The 18,564-nt window shown below is 35.0% G+C and overlaps 1 protein-coding gene across 4 annotated transcripts in view; it reads right to left on the reverse strand.

Moving 5' to 3' along the window:
• Positions 1–18,564, reverse strand: part of CNTN5 (contactin 5) — a 682,193-nt gene that overhangs the window by 14,879 nt on the left and 648,750 nt on the right. For all 4 annotated transcript variants that reach the window (XM_066989851.1, XM_066989852.1, XM_066989850.1 and 1 more), the window contains 3 exons: positions 15,702–15,772; positions 12,825–13,059; positions 1,072–1,181 (listed from right to left, as the gene is read on the reverse strand). In XM_066989851.1, coding sequence (XP_066845952.1) covers positions 1,072–1,181; positions 12,825–13,059; positions 15,702–15,772 — 416 coding nt within the window. The remainder of the gene's footprint in view (positions 1–1,071; positions 1,182–12,824; positions 13,060–15,701; positions 15,773–18,564) is intronic.

Raw genomic sequence — 18,564 nt, forward strand, 5'->3', positions numbered from 1 at the left:
ACTTAGAGTTTTTCTTGATAATAATTTTTAAGGACTTCCTGGAGGTAAATATAATTTTCTTCAAGTTAAAAAAAAATTCTTCACAGGAGTTGAGTTTAGGGTGCTATATGAAATACTGGCAACTTATACTAGAAAATATTCAAGATGCATATTCTTTGATATTAATAATATTAATCATTGATATTACTTATGTTGATTTCTATCCTGTAGCTTATTTTTGGATTCATCTTATTTGTCTTCAGGTATTTGTAGCATTGGTATCTGCCTCAGATCTACTTGTTTCCCCTCTTTTCTTTGTTACTGCAGACAAGCAGGAAAGAGCCAGCACTCTCAAAATAACTGAAGCAGGTCAAATAACCTGAAATGCCAAATCGGTAAATTGGGTCTAGCTGAGTTATACCTTGAGCAGCAGCACAGCCTGAACCTCAAGGTCAGGAGGGGTCATGGTGTCCCCAAAAGATAGGTTTAGCTCCTGGAGGTTTGGATCTTAAACTGGATTTGATGCTACAACTGGATCTAAAAGTGCAAGAAGGTCCATTGCCTATGCTGGTTCCATGTCCCTGCTCACGAAGGGCTGTCTCTAAGCAGAGCTTTGTCTGTGGACTGCGCTGCTACTGCTTCCTCTCCTGACATCCGACCTTTTATGGTCTGCCCAGCAGATGTCCCCCAGCCACTGCTGGATGAGAGCACATGAATGGAAGAGGCTGTTTCTTTTCTGTATGTTGGTTGCTCTCAGTAAATAACAAGTTTGAACTGGTCGCTTCGAGCTGGAAACAGTCAATACCTAATCTTCCCCAGCCTGTGAAAGAGGCATGCTGGGTCACTTGCAGTTCTTTTAGTTTTTTTTTGAACTGTCAAAAAGATGGTATAAGAAGTGGTGTTGAACAGTTTTCAAGCACTAATAAATAAAAGATGTGCCAGTGCTACAGCTCTGACCGTTGTTCTACAGCTAGTCATATGTATGCTAAAATGAGTATAATTTCTATTGAAGTTTCACTACTCCACATTTTAACAGAACACAACGCTAGCAAAAGCAACAAGACTTCTCATTATGATATTCTGTGTTCATACCTCAAATCCCTGTGGTCTTCCTAGACTTTCTTTAATATGTTTCCACGCAACAAGAATCTCTGATACAGACAAACTCGTAGCTTTGACATCAATAGGAGCAGCAGTGGGTTCTGTATTAAGAAAAATTGAAACAATAAACCTCTACTGTAACAACTTGTATTTATCAAAAACACTCCATCTGAAACTGTCATTTACTTCCTTTATTCTACCTTAATACTCACAAGAAGGTATGACACTTATAGGGAACATGAAAAACTGAAAAAGATGAAGAGATTATTATTGTTGTACTTCTTTATTTGTGTCATGCTACATCAATATCTTATCACTGATGACAGGCACAGCAAACTGTGACAGAATCTCTTATGATTTTTTTTTGAAAATCTTTTATATTAGTAAATGACTCTCCCTCCCTCTCCCTCCTTCCCCCCACCCCACATACACCTTTCATACCCCTTGATCATCTTAACTTCAGAAGTAAATGGAGCGTTCATTCTCTTCCTGGCTTTTTAGTGCCTTTTCGTCAGCTCAGAATGAATGATACCTAACTAGGGTGCTCAGTCAATCCTGCTCTGGGACTATATCAAGAAAGAAGCAATACCCAGAGCTGCAGTGAAATGTTAAGTAAAAGATCTTTTAAAGGCTATGTTATCATGTCCTTGAAGTCACAAGCACCATTGTTTGGGGCATTACTCTCAGCTGTGAAGCAATTACAATTTAGACCTAAGATGCATGCTTTTCTAAAGAAGGCATTAAGACCTAGATATGTACTTCTCATTACCTGTATTGTTAGTGTTGGTCCTATGACTGTGTTTGTATCTCCATGCTACTCATAGGACACTCTGCAGTCCCAGTTTCTTGATGGAGACCAGACCAGAGGACCTATAGCCCAGGGTTGCCCTCCCACTGAGGTGGACGTCCTTGGATGCAGCTGGGGAATGGCCAGGGTGCACATCAGAGGGTTAGGGCTGCCCAATAGTGTTGCCACAGGCATGTTTTACTTTGTATTTTGATATCAGTGAACACTTTATAGAGGTCCAACTTCCTTTAATGATTGGAAAGTTGTTGGGGTAAATGTAGAGAGGATATGCCAAGGTAGGTCGTTGAAACATAGCACAAATTTATATCCCCATTTAGTACACTGGGAATGGAGGATCCAAAAAATGGCACATATCAAACGAAGACCTGAGTTAAGGAAATATTTTGGACCCTCCACTTTATTGCCTAAATATTACTGAAAGTTTGCTTAAGATAAGATGTAGGGACAAAGCTTGAACACAGACAGCAAAGCGCACAGTAACTTCATTTATCCACCGTTCTGGTGTAGCTTACTTGCTCAGCAAAAAGATGGATTCACTTTCCCCCGCAGAAGCAGAGCCTGCAATTTATTCCTTGGCCTAATGTTCCTCGTTACATTTCTAATGCCTTAATCTACTCTTGAAGGACAGGCAGAGGTCCTGGCTTTTATGTTATGGGGAGGCATATCAAAGAACTTTCCAAAAAATGTGTTTTAATGGTGTTACAGGAAAGGAATTTCACCATGGAACAGCCTGAGTTAAAATTACACATTTTTCCAGTGATCAAACTGCTTTACTAAGATGTTTAATATCAGTCTTGACTCATTAGCTACCCTCCTTTCTCTGATCATGTTGCAGGGATTGTTCTGCCATTGCTGCCCTATACCTTTTCTCTGACATGGCTTGTACAGATTTTTCATCTTTTTTTGATGTCAAATTTTTAATGTTTGCAGCTCTTTTTCATCTCCTTCTTTATTTACATTTAGAGAAAAGAAGCATTTCTGCTGTGATGCAAAATGGTATTCTCCAACAATGAGAATTACTAATTTACATGGAACTTTTCAGGTAAAAAAAGAATAATAGTAATAACAAAAAACAACAAAAAAAAGAATAAGTGAAATGATCCTCTGAATTCAATACTGAAAGAATTGTGCTATGAAGAAATATATTCCTCATAATATGATTTTCTGTTCCATAGTTACGCCCTGCATTCTATTTTATGTACTACTAAGATTTGTGTGGCAAAAGCTATTTTCTAGTTTTTGTATTATTGAAGCAATTACCTTGTTGTCAGAAAAGATTGCAGTGGGATAAATAATTTGTGATGTACACAAAATGTTGGTTGGCAGCTTTTACACTTTCTGTAAATGTAGAAACCATTTCCTCTTCATCACATTCACTAGAGGTGGTTTATGTATTCTTTAGAATAGAAACACAGAGCATTTCCTGATATTTTTTGAAATCATTTTCAACAAATGGAGTAGAAATAGTTTTGTTTGTTTGTTTTTAATGTCAAGAAAATGTATTTCTTACATATCCAGAAATTATTCACTATATTACATTTATAAATAGGTTATTATGACTGTCTGAAAGTTTATGGAGATGAAATAACGTTTTTTATGGATTCAGATAGGATGAGAACCATATAATTTCTGGTGATATGATACATTCTGTGGTTCAGTCCAATGTCATGCTTTATTCTGTGTGTCTAAAACTAATGATAGGTTTGACAGGTTCATTAGGTTTTTCCATAATGGTCACTGATGTTATAATCATATTCTGTTCTTAATATCTTGTCATCATGCTAAATCTATTAGTAAATGTATTGGTATCTTCCTGAGATCATGTTGATAGAAAAAAAAAAAAAGGCAAACATCTTTGACAGTCCCTGTAATACTTCCTAGTCAAATTAAAGATGCAGTGTGGTAACTTCTCAGAAGGCTGTGTGAAGTGTCCATGAAACATTGTCTTTCCGTGTGCCATAGTCATACTGTAAGGAAACATGTTCAATCTGCAGGGCTTTGGGATGACCATAATAAAGCAAAGCAAAGAATTACACCGATTGCAATGATCTGACATTTAAAGAGAGAATCCTGAATTTTGATACTGGCAGATAGGAGAAAGAAGAATTAGTTACCAGCTCTCCTTGTGTTTTCTCTGTTTCCCACCAGAAACTGGTCTATTTTTTCTGAAATATTTATCCTTAAAGATTTTCATGTGATCTAACTTAAACAAGTCCAAGGAACTCTTTATTAAATGTAATTACATTTAATTCTGTTTTAATCCTTTTATGGAATGAAGCCTTAGTCGGACTCCTTGTCCAATCACAGAATATATGTTTGCTTCTCATTTTGACTCCAAGAAAGATTTTTACACACTTCCCTAAATTCAGAATCTGAGCTCTCATTTTAAGCTATGAGCATCAGCCTGGGTAATTGCATTATTAGCCCAGGCAGTTCCACATAGTTATGGTTTTAGGTCTTCCAGGGAGCTGTGACTGAGTTGATTCCCTTCTGTGGAAAAACAAAACAAAACAAAACAACAACAACAAAACACCACAAAAGAGATCTATCAAAAGGAAAATGACAAGGAGGAGGCCCTCTTGTGTTATCCTGTAGGTAAAGAATGTGGAATTATTTGCTATCTTGCTGGAAACAGCCACAGGATCTTCCAAATCAGGGCATCTCCAGCTTTCATTCCTGAGAAAAGCTAAGAGATGTTATGCTCAGCTCCACCCCTCAGACTGATGGAAGTGTGTCCATGTTTGGGGGACTCCACCAGATCTGTGATGGCATTGTTGCCTGCAGGGTAACACTGCATCCAGCATCTTGTGCTACAAAGGGAAAAAAATGTCATCAGAAGAGGAAACACTTGAGGATACTTGAGTTTAAAAAGCTGATTTCCAAAACACCAAAAATCAAATGAACTGATCATTCCATGGACAGACTCCTGGACTTCTCACTTTTTCTCAAGTTTTTCTATGTCCAACTTCTCTCTGACAAATGTCTTTGCAGAAGACTTTAAAGGAGGGACAAACCACAAGGGCCAGGAAATGAGCTAGCAGTGAAGCAGTGATCAGGCCTGCAGTGCTGAGCTCTGCCCAGGCCCTCCTTTGTTTACTAGTGTAGAAGTATCCTTACTTGTCAGGCAAAGCTTCTGAAGCCCATTCCTTCGTGGCTTTCCTTTCTCCATGGAATAGCCTGGCTTTATCGTGCACTAAAATGTCCACAGCCCATAAAGAGGGGATATACCTATAGCATTACTTGGACATCTGACTTCTCAAGGGAGCTATTGGCATTAATCAAAGGAATGCTTAATAAACTCTTACATATCAGGGTTGTGACTTCATTCTTTAAAAATTCAGTGAAGACAGCTCTAGCTGAATTTTTAGAGGGTCTAATCCAGATGGATCAGCTGGCAGAAGCAGGAAATAATCCACTGTAGTTTACAGCTAATATGACGATTTATTAATTTTCAGGTTCACCTAAACTCCAAGGTGCTCAGCTTTAGCTGTGAAATGATCTACAGGACATCAGTTCATGAGTATAAGATTTTAATCAGAGAAGTGGCGTATTTAAAAGAGTGTAATTACATATTCTTTCTTCTAAATGAAAAGGAAAGGGTAATTTATTTATGTATTTAAATAAGGGGTTAGGATGAATAGCAAGGGGAGATGGACCTAACAAGAGCAATCCTTCAGTCTGCAATGTCTTGTTCAATGTCATATCAACAACCATCTGGCCTGATGCAAAACTCATTCAAGTTATGAAGGAACAAAACTGCAAGGGCTCTTATATGGCCATTTGTCTTTCAGATAACTGAGAAGTTTGGTTCTCTGTTGGCTTAGTGAATTAGTGCAAATCCATACAAAGCAAGAACAAAATTTTGTGCAGTATCATTGCATCTCGTATGTATTACAGAAGTGCATCTGGGGTCCCTCAGGAGGTTTTAAACAAGCACAGCAAGACTCAGAGTCTTCAGGCTTTATCTGGTACTGCTCAGGTCTCTCTTTTTCATATCTAGAAGTTTTTAGTAATATTCACTGTTTATCAAAATTATAAAACTTTAATTTTTATGAAGATAATTTCTGAAGGAGAAAGGTACTGAAACTAAGTGAATGAATTATGTATTTCCCTATGTGGCAACCACGTTAAAAACACCTTTACAGAAGACCTAATTCATCCTGAAACCAGTTGTGTTCCCTCTTTCTCCCAGAAACCTATTTCTATGTCCTTGTATATTTTCATCAATTTCTTCACTACATATTTTCTAATTCCTATTTATTCCTGTGCTGATAGGCTAAATCTATACTCTTAAGCTAACCAGAGACAGAGAAAGGTACCAGCCTGAGCATGGACATACAGTTTTCTGTAGTGGTAAGTTGTTTGCATGGTCAGTGGTGAAGTATTAACTCTGGCCAATAGCACCGTCTAGAAAGTATGCCCACCTAGGGATGGTTCCTGGGAGGTATTTAAATGCAGGAATAGTGTGCTGGGGGTGGCAGTGTTCAAGTATGTTGTGAACCCTTTTTGGTCAGTTGGCTTCAGGCATAAAGAATGTCTGGCATGTTTAGGTTGCTAAAAAGGATGTACCATTATTGTCCTTTATGTTTAAAAACTCTTCACTATGCCTAATATTTTTCCCCAAATTCAAGACAGCATCCCAACTCAGCCTTTTTTTACTTGGACAAGCAAGAGAAGCTCTCTAGTTTCTACTCATTTCCCAATTATCCTGGTAACCCTTTGAACTTGTACTATCCTGAGTTCTTAGTTGAGTGTAAGCAACAAGAATAAGATGGAGGTTGGACTCGATGATCTTGAGGTCTCTTCCAACCTAGAAATCTGTGATACTGTGTGATTTTAGCAAAATGTTGTGATAGTTTTATCAGAATTGTGCCCAGATATGAATTAAAGCATATGTGCCTTTCTTTAGTACAGGTTCCAACCATTAGGACCCCATTTTGTTGGAAAGGCTTGTTACTATGCTTGTTGCATACATTTGCATGTCATTTGTGTTCCTTTTATTTGTGTTCTCTAATTCACATTTTTCTCTGTATTGTTCAGATCTCTTTCTGTGTTGACAGTGCATCATAAAGTTGTAGTAACAGCACTATATTAACCATACTCTTCTGTTAGCATTATGAATATACATTATGTATTATATAGGATATAAGACTGAACTTTACGAAATTCTGTCAGTAGCTTTCTAACGCAATATTTTCCTTTCAAGTACCTTTGTCTATCATTGCTTCTTATCCAGTTTCATACTCTATTTACAGCTTTTGTATCATTTTGTGTCTTCTTCAGCCTAGTTAAAGAACTATTTCACTCCATATGAATGCTTGTATTGAAATCCAAAGTCTGAAATCTGCTAGTCTTTATCAAGTAAATTATTTTTTTTTTCAAATTAATGCATCATGTATGTTTCACAAAAATCTTATTTATTTATTTATTTATTTTATATTGTATACAATTTTCTATTTAGAGTAGAATCATAGAATCATATAATCATTAAGGTTGGAAAAGACCTTCAAGATCACCTGGTCCAATCGTCACCCTACTGCCAATGTCACCCACTAAACCATGTCCCTAAGCACCAGGTCCAACCTTTCCTTGAACATCCCCAGGGATGGTGACTCCACCACTTCCCGGGGCAACCTGTTCCCATGCCTGACTACTCTTACATCCACATCTTTAATTACTCTTTCTTCTTGATTTGATTTGAAGCTTACAGTATATTGTAGTTGTGCTTTTGTAAGTCTGCTGATAAAGGTATATTTTTTGCATTTATGTAGAAATATTTTTTCTCGATAAAAAAGTATTTTTGCCATCTTTTCATTAGTTTGGGTTAGAAACGGTCTTACCCCAAAGCCTTGAGCATATTAAAGGGGCTAACTTTCACCATCAATGGCAGTCATTAATAGGAAAACAGGTTAAATTTAATTGCTGGTACTGTTCAATGGTAAAGTCTGCATTGTTTGAATTGGAAATTTGAATTTCTGAGCAATTGGCAATACCAAAATTTTTCATTACAGAAGTAACAATTTACAGACTTTTACATTCTTGTTAGCTATCCTGCCTATATCATCTTATTTATGCAAAACTGATGTTACAGTACTTAAATATTTTTGTCCATTCCTTGATTATCTTAAATATCAATGTTATTTACCTCACATTTTTTTCCTGCTTTATATACTTTATTATTCTTTAAAATATTTTCTCACCTTACTTTTTGGCCCTACATGTGCCATTCTTATCCTTTTCATTACTTTAATTTGAGAATCATTTAGTTTGGAAAAGATCCTTAAGATCAAATCCATCAACTAATACTACCAAGTCCACCACTATGTGGACTTGTATTCTGTCCAGGCATTATGTATGGTCTTTACGTACGTATTATGAATATCCTGTAAATCCTCAGGTGTACTGTACTGCCCTAGAAATGTACCATTTTTTCCTTTATAAATGTCTGGTAGATTTTACACCTCTGACATGGAGACATTCCAAAATTCTTTAATTTCTAGTCTCAAATGTTTATTTACAGCTTCTTTAATAGCTTCTTGCTATTTAATGATAACTAGTTCCACTGTTATATAAGATTTTTTTTTCTATAATGTTGTAATTATTCACCAGAACAAGACTATAGTAGCATTATTTCTTCTTGGTTCAGTCAGTACTGGATAAATAATCTGCTAATTATCACAGCCAGAAAAAGATCATTAGTGGCATTTACTATCCAAACTGTGAGCTTCTAAATTCTGTCATAAATAGCACTGCCCTGTAATATTTATCTAAAATTATTAAGGTCTTTCTCAGAATCCAAATTTATCATGGCCATCAGCAACCTTTAGTTCATCTTCCAGTATATTTAATTGCCATTTTCAGAAATTGCAGAATCACTTTACGTGGAACTTAAAGAATGCTTTTTGGAATGCTTTACCAAGAGACTGTTATGTATTTCTCAATATACTACCACATCATCATCATGCTATGAATATTTTACCTTTATTTTGTCTTTCCAATGCAGCTCATACTTTGTCTAGGCATGCTTGCTAAATTAATCCTACTTGATCATCAGTCTAGACAAAGGCCTCTTGTGTTTTCTTGCAATTGCACTTTTACACTTTTGTATTTCTTTCTATATTGCTATAGTTCTGATTTTCCCAGTTTTCCTCTTCCAGTTAATTAAAACCATGCATAGAGATTGCATGTGCTTCCACTAATACTGAAAGCTTGTCTTAGCAGTCTTGGCCACAGTAGCCCCTCATTATTTAAGTATTAATCAAGAAAAATCTCCAAAGATAGTTTAAATGGTAGTACAACCAGTGTATAATGCCACTTTTGTTCATTGTTTATTTCTAATACCTTTTGCCTTTACTATTTTTATTCTCTGTGGATCCAAATTGTCTGTGCCTACACTGAAGTTCAGTACCTTGTTTCAGTATGGTCTAGCACAACTCTAGTACTATTATTTTCCTGGCAGAAAGTACAGTCAGAGAGTTTCTCCCTGCAGCATCAGACCTGTATATTGCAACCTCTCTTCTGACAAGCAGCCTAACTTGTTGTGTTGTGTGCCTCTTTCTGTTATCAAGTGTTCACTTAATGAAGGCTCAGCCTTGTCTTTCTTTGGTGTTGGAATGTGTCTACTCTGTCCTTCCGTTCTGTCCTCTTATTGCAGATAATTGTGCATCCTTTTTTTTTTTTTTTTTTTTTTCCTTTCCTGCATCCTCTGTCTGTCATCCTCATTCCCCTTCAGAACTTGTCCCTGGCTCTCCTGTCATCTCTTTTTCTTCACTAAAACATCTGACCTCTCTTTTCCTTCTTCTCTCCTTGATTGTTTGCTTGCTTTTGTTTCTAAGGTCTCCAGGAGAGAATCACTTCTTCAAATTTTTCCACTATATTACACTGTCATTTTCAGAGGGTCATATTTTATTTTATTTTTATTTATTTATTTTTTCCCCTTCCTGCTAAAACCCAGGAATTTTTGTGTGACCTCCTTCAGCAGGCTCTAATGTGTTTTTTTTTTTTTTTTTTTTTCCCTTCTCCATTCTGTTTTCTACTCCTGCATTACATTCATCTACATCTTTAGCTCCTGGATAGTCTCTCCCATGAGGTGTATATAGGTGATGTTTCCTATAAGGTCAAAAAGTGAATGAAGGGGAAGAAAAGTTTTAAAGCGTCTATAACCAGCCAAAGTTTTCTGCCTTCAACTTTGACTGATCACTTTCATTGCTATGATGTAACCATTGGTATCATATGGTCTCCAAAGTATCTGACTTAAAGATAAAGTGATTAACCCTTCCAAGTACTTATGAAAAAACTCTCAGTGTTTTGCTCTTGTTTGCTGTGTTCCTTTATTCACTGGTGGATGTTTTTTTAAGCTTTTTACCTCCATTAGAGAAACTGTTGGGTCAGTCAGTTGTGCTTACACAGGGGAACATCTTACTTGATACCATCTACAAGGCTGCTTACCTAGACACAAATCAGAGCCACCACAAATGGGCTCTGACAATATGCAGTAGGTGATAATTTGCAGATAGATATACAATATAGGCAATATACAGTCACAGTCATACAGAAAAGATAGATGCATGTATTTTTCATAAATTAAATTTCTTCCTTGTCCAGAACCTGTCCTGTGCAAACTCTTGTGCTTTTTTTTTTTTTGAGGGGGGGGGGGGTGTCTTTTTTTTTCTTTTTTCCCCTCATGTGTTGAGTAGACAAAAACACTTCCTTAGACAAATTTGTTATGCCACTAAACTGCTCTAGATCCATCTGGGGGAACCTTTTTATATATGATATAAAGTTTCCTTAACTTTTAATAATTTTGTCCTATACTTTTATTCTATATGTTTACAGAGCAGTGAATTGAGTATGTGATGAAAAGCAAGTAAGCTAAGGGTTTTCTGGCTCAGCCCTAGGATCATAATATATTGTACTGTCAATCTTTATTTAATATCTCCTTTTCGATAGAAATCCTTGAGAAAATGTGCTCACAGTTGTTTAACTTTTGGATTGTGAAAGTCAATGCCTCTTTCAAAACCAGTTTATTTATTTATTTATGTTTCATAGCAAACTAAGACATCTATTGTCCTCTTTCTCCATATTGCCTGGAACTTAACTGTCATAAACTGTTTCATTGCTTCTTTATATTTTCAGTATATCACCTAGTGTTATTCTAGGAAGAAAAATACAAATAAAAAAAAAACTTTTTTATATATTAATTTTGCACTGTATTGTCATAGCATACCATGTTTTTTTTCCTCAAATATAAATCTAAGAAACTAGCCCACAGAGCTCTTCCAAAGCAAAGACTAATGTATGGACACATACAGAAATTGAATTAGGAAAGTAATCAGTAGGTACGTGTAAACAGTTGCATTGTAACAAGATCAGTTGTTTTCTAGATGTATTCTCTAGTACCATAGGAAGAAAGTTAACTTTAATAATTCTGTTCAGGTCATTTGCAAAGTTCATAATTTAAAAATAATGTTTGAAATATTGATATTACTGATTATTCCATTTCTGATCTTGCCCAAGAAACAAGCGAAGGGCTATTTATTACAATTCGGTGTTCCATTTTTGCTCATAGATTTTGCTTTAAAAAAAATCCAATAAAGTTTTGCCTCCTTTATTTTTTAAAAATCTTTTTTTTTATTGAACTTTCTGATTAGAGTATGAAATTGTTAAATAATAAAAGCATTATCATTAGTTTCACAGCATCATTTTCCATTGAGGAACAAGGAAGTCAAACGTAAAAATGTTCTGGTTGATTTGGGCAATTTTTACATTTTAAAATATAATTGTTTTTATAATAATATGAATATTTGGTAATGATGATCCAAACGGTGGAACATAAATAGATCACTGAAAATGCTTTTAGCAAACAAGCAATTCCAACCTCTATAATTATTGTGAGAGAATAGTAGTTGATGATCTTTGCTACACTATAGCTTCAAAATTACACATTTATTATGGGTTATTATGGAATAATGTTTACTGTTTTCCAGCTTCACTTGAAAAACCATTATCTTCGTTCTACAGTTTTGTAGTGATAATATTAAATTCCACCAGTTTCCACTGATTCCATGTTGATTTTATTCTCTTAACAGTAGACAGTGGGATAATTCTTAAAGATAGTACTACTGAAGAAGAGTGGGACCATACAGTTTCCAGCAACAGAGCTTCTCAGAATATTTATGTGGACAACATTTGCTTATGTTTCATTTGTATGGAAATTTACATATGTTGGCTTCTGTCAGTACAGAACAATTTATTTTACTAGTAAAAATAAGTCTTTTCTCACAAAATACTTTTGAGAGTTATATGAAGTTCATCACATAGCAATTTTCCAGAAATACTTTCCATTTGTTCTTCTGAACTATTCATATAATTTTCATTGAATATTTGGCCATTAAGATAAAGATGTAACATTTTATACTAATGAACCAAAAAAGACAGGAAACGGTAGAAAAAATGAATAAAAATAAGAACAGAATTGCATTCTATGCATTTTCAGTATCCATTAACCAGGAAATGAACATACCTAAGTGAAGATACTTAGTTTTTGAACCGTTGTCTGATTAGCCCATCAAAAAGTTATCATGAACCTCAGAAACATTAGAAAATATGAGCCTTTCTTTGTTCAGTTTTTTAGAACAACCCAGCTTACAGCTTACAGTTAAGAATACAGACTTCACGTTACAGATGAAGCTTCATGAAAACTTTTTTTTTTTTTTTGGTTAGGATTGACTTGGCTTCTTGAACTTTTTCACTTGCTTTCTGGGTAACCCTAAGAAACTGGTTCACCTCCTTCTCTGCAAAACCTGAAGAATTATACTTAACACTTCTGCACAAAATTTTGAAATATATGGTTGAAAAGTATATCAAATGACATATGAATATAAAAATACCTTGATATAGATAAAAATATAAAAAATTTACTGTACATTGAACTGACCTCCTTCAGCTGAGCAGATGACAACCATAGGGCTGAAGGGACCATCTCCTTTGTTATTGTAAACACCAACTTTCACCTCAAAAGGAGTCAGAGGTGGCACACTTTCATCTCTGTAGATGAACTTTGAGGCATCTGAAGATGTCACCATTTTTTCCTTCCAACCACGTGTTCCATTGGGTCTGAAGGCTACAATATATCCAAATCCTTCTCCATTCTGAAACTCTTCTGATACTGGCTAAAAAATAAAGTTCCGATAATAGTCAGATGTGGTTTTACTAATTTAGAAAGCAATCACTTAGTGAGTGACTGTCAGGGTGGTACCTTACAGTTGCATTCTATATATATGCATATATATATATGATTTTACTTGTCATGCCTGAGAACACGTAGGGACAATTGCTTCTGAGAAGGAACCTTTTAAGAGAGTTTCTTCACCTAATGGCCATAGTTAGGTCATTGTTCCAGGACTGAATAAGTTCTTTAGGCTTAGAAAGATGTTTCTTCTATACTTCTCACTTTCTGGTTAATGTTTTAACCATTGGTATGTTAATGGAAAAATCCCTCCAACTGGACTTTTAAAAATATAGAGCAACATATTGTTAAGGACTCCTAAAATATGATGTGAATTACTACAATGGGACTTTCTTGTTTTTTAAGTTGCCAACCTGTTTAATTTCTATATCCAAATGGGGTGTCGAGTGCTAGTGATTTAATTCTGGGGTTCAATTTGAGAGTTAGAATATGATGTAATAAATGTAGTTGTTCTAACTCTCAAACTGAAACTCTTGAAAAAATCTCATTTACTTTTCCCATCTCAGAGGATCTGTGAAATTAGCCACTTAAATTGGGACACATCTGCCACAACCAGGCAGACAGCAAAGGGATTTATCTACTGAGAGGCTGAGCACTGCAAAAGCTAAATCTTAAATGTCCAGCTCAAGGAGTGGAATTTTTCATGCTAATTTACTGCCTATATTTGTTATAAAGTCAATGGACTAGGTTAGGCATTAGATTATGTTTAACAGCTGTCAGCATATTAAGCCTGTGGGAAATGAGAAAAAAAAAAAAAAGGTGACTAAACTCCATCTCTTGAAGTGCCCATCTTAGATTAGCAGCTAATGAACATGTGAATCAGAGCAGAGACACAGGGGACACAGAGTCCTCTTCTCTCCATGTTGTAAGTGAATGTCTCATCACCAGGCACCTCACTTGCAGAGGTTATTTTCTACCCAGCTTTCTGAAGCTGTGCACTGCTCATCAAAGGGAAAATAAAAATAAATAAATATATCCTAAAGTAGAGGAGGCAAAAACAAGACAGCCTTTCTAAGTGCTTTCAGTTGGAAAAGAAGAGCTTTAGATCTCTGCAATATTTCTGGGTTTGGCAGTAGATAGTCACTAATCATGGTTTATGATTCACACAGATGAAATGCCATTTTATCTTAATAAGATTAATGACTATGCGGTTTACAAGGTATGTGAAACAATAGTGTGCTGGAAGTATCAGATTTAGGAAGAACAACACTAAGTGTTGATGGAAACAATGAGTTCATCAGAAATGTTCGGGAAGAATTGACACCTTCTGCTTTATTGGTAATTTGTATCCCTTAGCTATAAAAGAATGTCACAAATACATCAAATATATATATATATATTTTTTTTTTCAAAAAATATCAAAGTTTACTGAAAGTTATGTTATGACATTTGCTAATTCTTAACTATCTGTACTACAGGATGGGATACCCTGAATGCATCTCAGTTTTCTTTTGGAAGACGTTGACCTTTGACAGAGAGGGAAGATATGACACAATCCTGTAGTGCCCAACTCTTAGGAAACACCATAAACACACTTAATATGAATACTACATACTAATATATCATATTAGGGACTGGAATTAGGCTAGTTTACATCAGATACAGTTCTAGACACCTGAGATTTTAGTTTGGGATTCTGTGAATTCTCTCCAAGTTGGAGAGATACTGCTGCTAATAGTCCTAAAATTATAAGCAATCTGAAATCAAAGCAGTCTCAGGTAGCTGGTGTTGGGGAATACAGAGACACCGAGAGAGGACATCCTCTTCACATGTCCCCAGATTTGTCACTTTAAGAAGATAGCCAGAATTCTGTGTGTGTCTTACTGTATGAATCATTCCTAAAGGTGGCTAGGCTAAAACTTCCTTTCATTAAAACTCCCTATCTTTATTTGACGTGTGTATATATATATATAAATATATATAGGTATATATAGATATATATACACACATACATACATATATATTTAATCAAGGCTGAAACTCTTCATGATGAATCTAAAAGTTTTGAAAACTCCTCAAGAAAGCTTCTGCTCTGTGTTATTTATTATTATCAGAGAAAACAACTTTCACTCCTCCAATTGCCCATTGCATTGGTGATATGTGTTGCATCTTGTGTCACAAGTATCTTCTCAAAGTAAAGGTTTATTTTAGTTCTTTAGTATTTTATTTTTATGAAATATTTCAAAATTTATTCTTTCTTAATTTAAATTTAAATATAGTTATAATGAGTTCCTCCGAAAGAGGAAATTAGCTATTATTTTATCTATGTAGCATTCATGTAAGATCCAAGAAAGTCAAGACGACCTAAGCGATAAATCTGGAATAAAAGACTGATGAATTAGGAGAACTTTGGAGCTGACACTAAGGAGGGCAGATTTACCATAGTGTCCTCAAGCTACATGAAAATGCACATCACTTTGAAACTTTAAAACATATTTAAAGAACACTATTTTGTATTCACATCTTTCCAATATTTGCTGTGATGAAACCCCAGTACAGTGCTGTTTACTTTGCCCTCAAAGAAGTCAACATGAAACAAGACTTTTAATCAGAAAAGTCCCTTACCTCCCATGCTATTACTAATTCATGTCGTCTTCCACTTCTGCCACTTACATTAGCTGGAGGTGTCTTTGGAACTGTGAGCAAAAAGGAAAATAAATAAATAAAATCAGAATGCCCAAGTTATTGAAGTTTTCCCCATAGTAATAAGCTGCTGCAGAAGACATGAGGCAGCATGTTAAATCAGAACAGAAATAACAAACATAGCACACTGTAGTAAAGAAATTTTTCTCGTTTCATTTCAAAGAATTCCATAATCAAGTGATTGTAACTCAAAGAAAGCATAAGCTGAGAAGAAAACTAATATTGAAATAAAAAGTTACTTAAACATTATTTCTTCTGCAGCTTAGTCAAAATTTCAGTGTATACATCATCTGAGAGCTAAAACAGGAATTATTAACAATTGTACTTTTTCAAAAAAACAATTCAAAAATGAAATGCCAGGGAACCCAGTATTTTTCAAGCTTTAGGTAAAATTTTAGGAATTAATTTCAACATTTTTCCAGGTCATTAGTGATTTAGAATATTTTTATTCTTTTAAATATATTCTGGTATGCATTATCAATTTTCAGAGATTTTAAGTTTACCATTCTTAAGCAGCCCTTATTATTTCTTGTAAAATATTGGAAACAGTACTACCTTCAGGTCTTTAAAAACTGAGGCCACCTATAAGTTATCATCATCTGTAAGACTTCAAAAATCTTAGTTGTACCATTGGAATTGTATACTGTCTTCTGTTATTTAGTACACCTAATGGAGCTCCAAAAATGACTAATGCCTTGAGTTTATTAACTGTGAGCATGTAGTACTTACATTCTTTTTTTTTAATTAAATATGTTCTAAGATATAAACTTCCTATTTTCTTCCTTACAGCAGTACATAGATCATTGGTAGAAATGTACTGTGTGGCATTTAACTGTTAAGGCCTTATTGCATGCTATTGAACTCATCTATTGAGTAGCGGTGTGCCTTTGAACTATACAAAGAAAAATACATTTAAATGAATGTACACAGTCCTCTCTATTTCCCATGTTGATCATTAGCAGCTTAAGTTCAATGAAAGTGCAGTTGTTACTAGATCCTGGGAGTTCGCATAAAACTTCAGAATTAATCTATGTAGTGTCTTTTTGAACTCTGATCTCCCTTTTAAAGAACCTAATCTTAGTTCTGTTTTGTGTTTATTTTTTTTTCCTCATAAGTAATGCAATCCCATGGAGTTTATGAATTGCTTCTGATTTCCACTGTTGAAAATGTAGTAAGAGTGAGAAATTAGTTATGCATACATTTCTAAAATTAAATTTTTGCGCTGTTACTTATGGCTCTAACCAGAGCGATAAGGGAAATTTCTAATCTGTGAAAATTTCTCCAATAAATCTACATTCATCTGGCAAACATAGTACCTGTCATTTTTCTTCCTTCCTTCCTTCCTACCTGATAAATGATATCTTTCATAGTTATTCTTTGTGGAAAACTCTTAACTTGTGTATAATCTGATGATTGAATTGCCTTGCAGTTTAACTTTAGCTATTGGTAAACAAGCTATCCAGTCTAAGCATGTAGTCCAGGGTCAATCTCCAGTGAATGCAGAGCTTTGGGGTGATCCATCCCATTTTAAGATAGCTGTCTAAGCAACGGGAAGGATATATCTCATTCTACTGACTGGAGCCATGAACAAAGTTAAACTAAAACCCGGTCTGTACATGGTGAAATTTTAATAAAATGTCCCCTTCAAAAACAGAATTATACCGTATTGAATTGTGAGGAATTGCCCTCTGGCAAAACAATAAAAAAGAACAAAAACTGTGCTATACTGGGACGAGTGTTCAACAGAGATGTGGCTAAACAACCATCTGTCAGTTAACTAACATGCAAAAACTAGCCATCTCTAATGGAGCATATTTAAACTAAGTCCAGCACCCATTTTTTGTTGCCTTTCTGAGATTTTTTTTTTTGTTAAGTTTTAGAGATGAATGTACTGTTTATGTAAATGCCACATTATTGATTGGAGACAATGCTATATTCCTTTGAAGCAACAAATGTGATGGACTTATTTAACCAGCAGTGTCCTCTTTCTAGAGTTTTCCTGTTAATAAGTTTGCAGACTGAAGCCCTATTTAAATGAATAAGCATTAAAAGAATAAAACTGTCAAAACGATGAATTTCTTTTGCACCAAACCAAAATGTACATTCACACAGCAAAACTCTCTAAAATGAATAACCATTAAAAGAATGAATGTGTCAAAGGAATAAATTTCCTCTGCACTGCACTAAAGCAGATTATTTACAGTTAAAGGAGAACATTTTAAAATGAGTTAAGTGAAGAAAACTATTAAAACATTTTTGCCAGGCCTTGAGGTTATATATTATTGACCATTTCAGCAACATCACTTTTATATCAGTTTTATATCTGAATTTTCTCACTCATAACCTGTTTATTACCATGCAATTAGTGAATTCCCAATCTTCAAGTTGTTAATTTTCAGCAATGACGCACATGGAGAAACACTTGCACCAAAAATACAAATGTGATACCTGCACTTGGTTCCCAGACACAGGGTCTGTATTCCCAGGGGACAATAACATAACAATATCTTTTCTTAGTGCCTATCAAGGCTAAGAAATTTAGCATTGTGTCTTCTGAATAAATACAACCCCAAGTAGCAGCAAGGATCTCTTTGCTGTGCTAATTCATCTAATTTAATAAAATGAAAGAATTCCACCTATGGAGAAATGAATCACTTCTTGGCTTAACACTGGTCCTTTGGATCATCAAATGTGATTATGCTTTGCTTGATTGTATGTCTTCAATTCTGCTCAAAGTGTTCTCATTAGCCCCTTTGTTGATTACCTAGTATTGCTCATCTCCCAT

The sequence above is a fragment of the Anser cygnoides genome, chromosome 1 (assembly GCF_040182565.1).
Source record: "Anser cygnoides isolate HZ-2024a breed goose chromosome 1, Taihu_goose_T2T_genome, whole genome shotgun sequence".
NCBI lineage: Eukaryota > Metazoa > Chordata > Aves > Anseriformes > Anatidae > Anser > Anser cygnoides.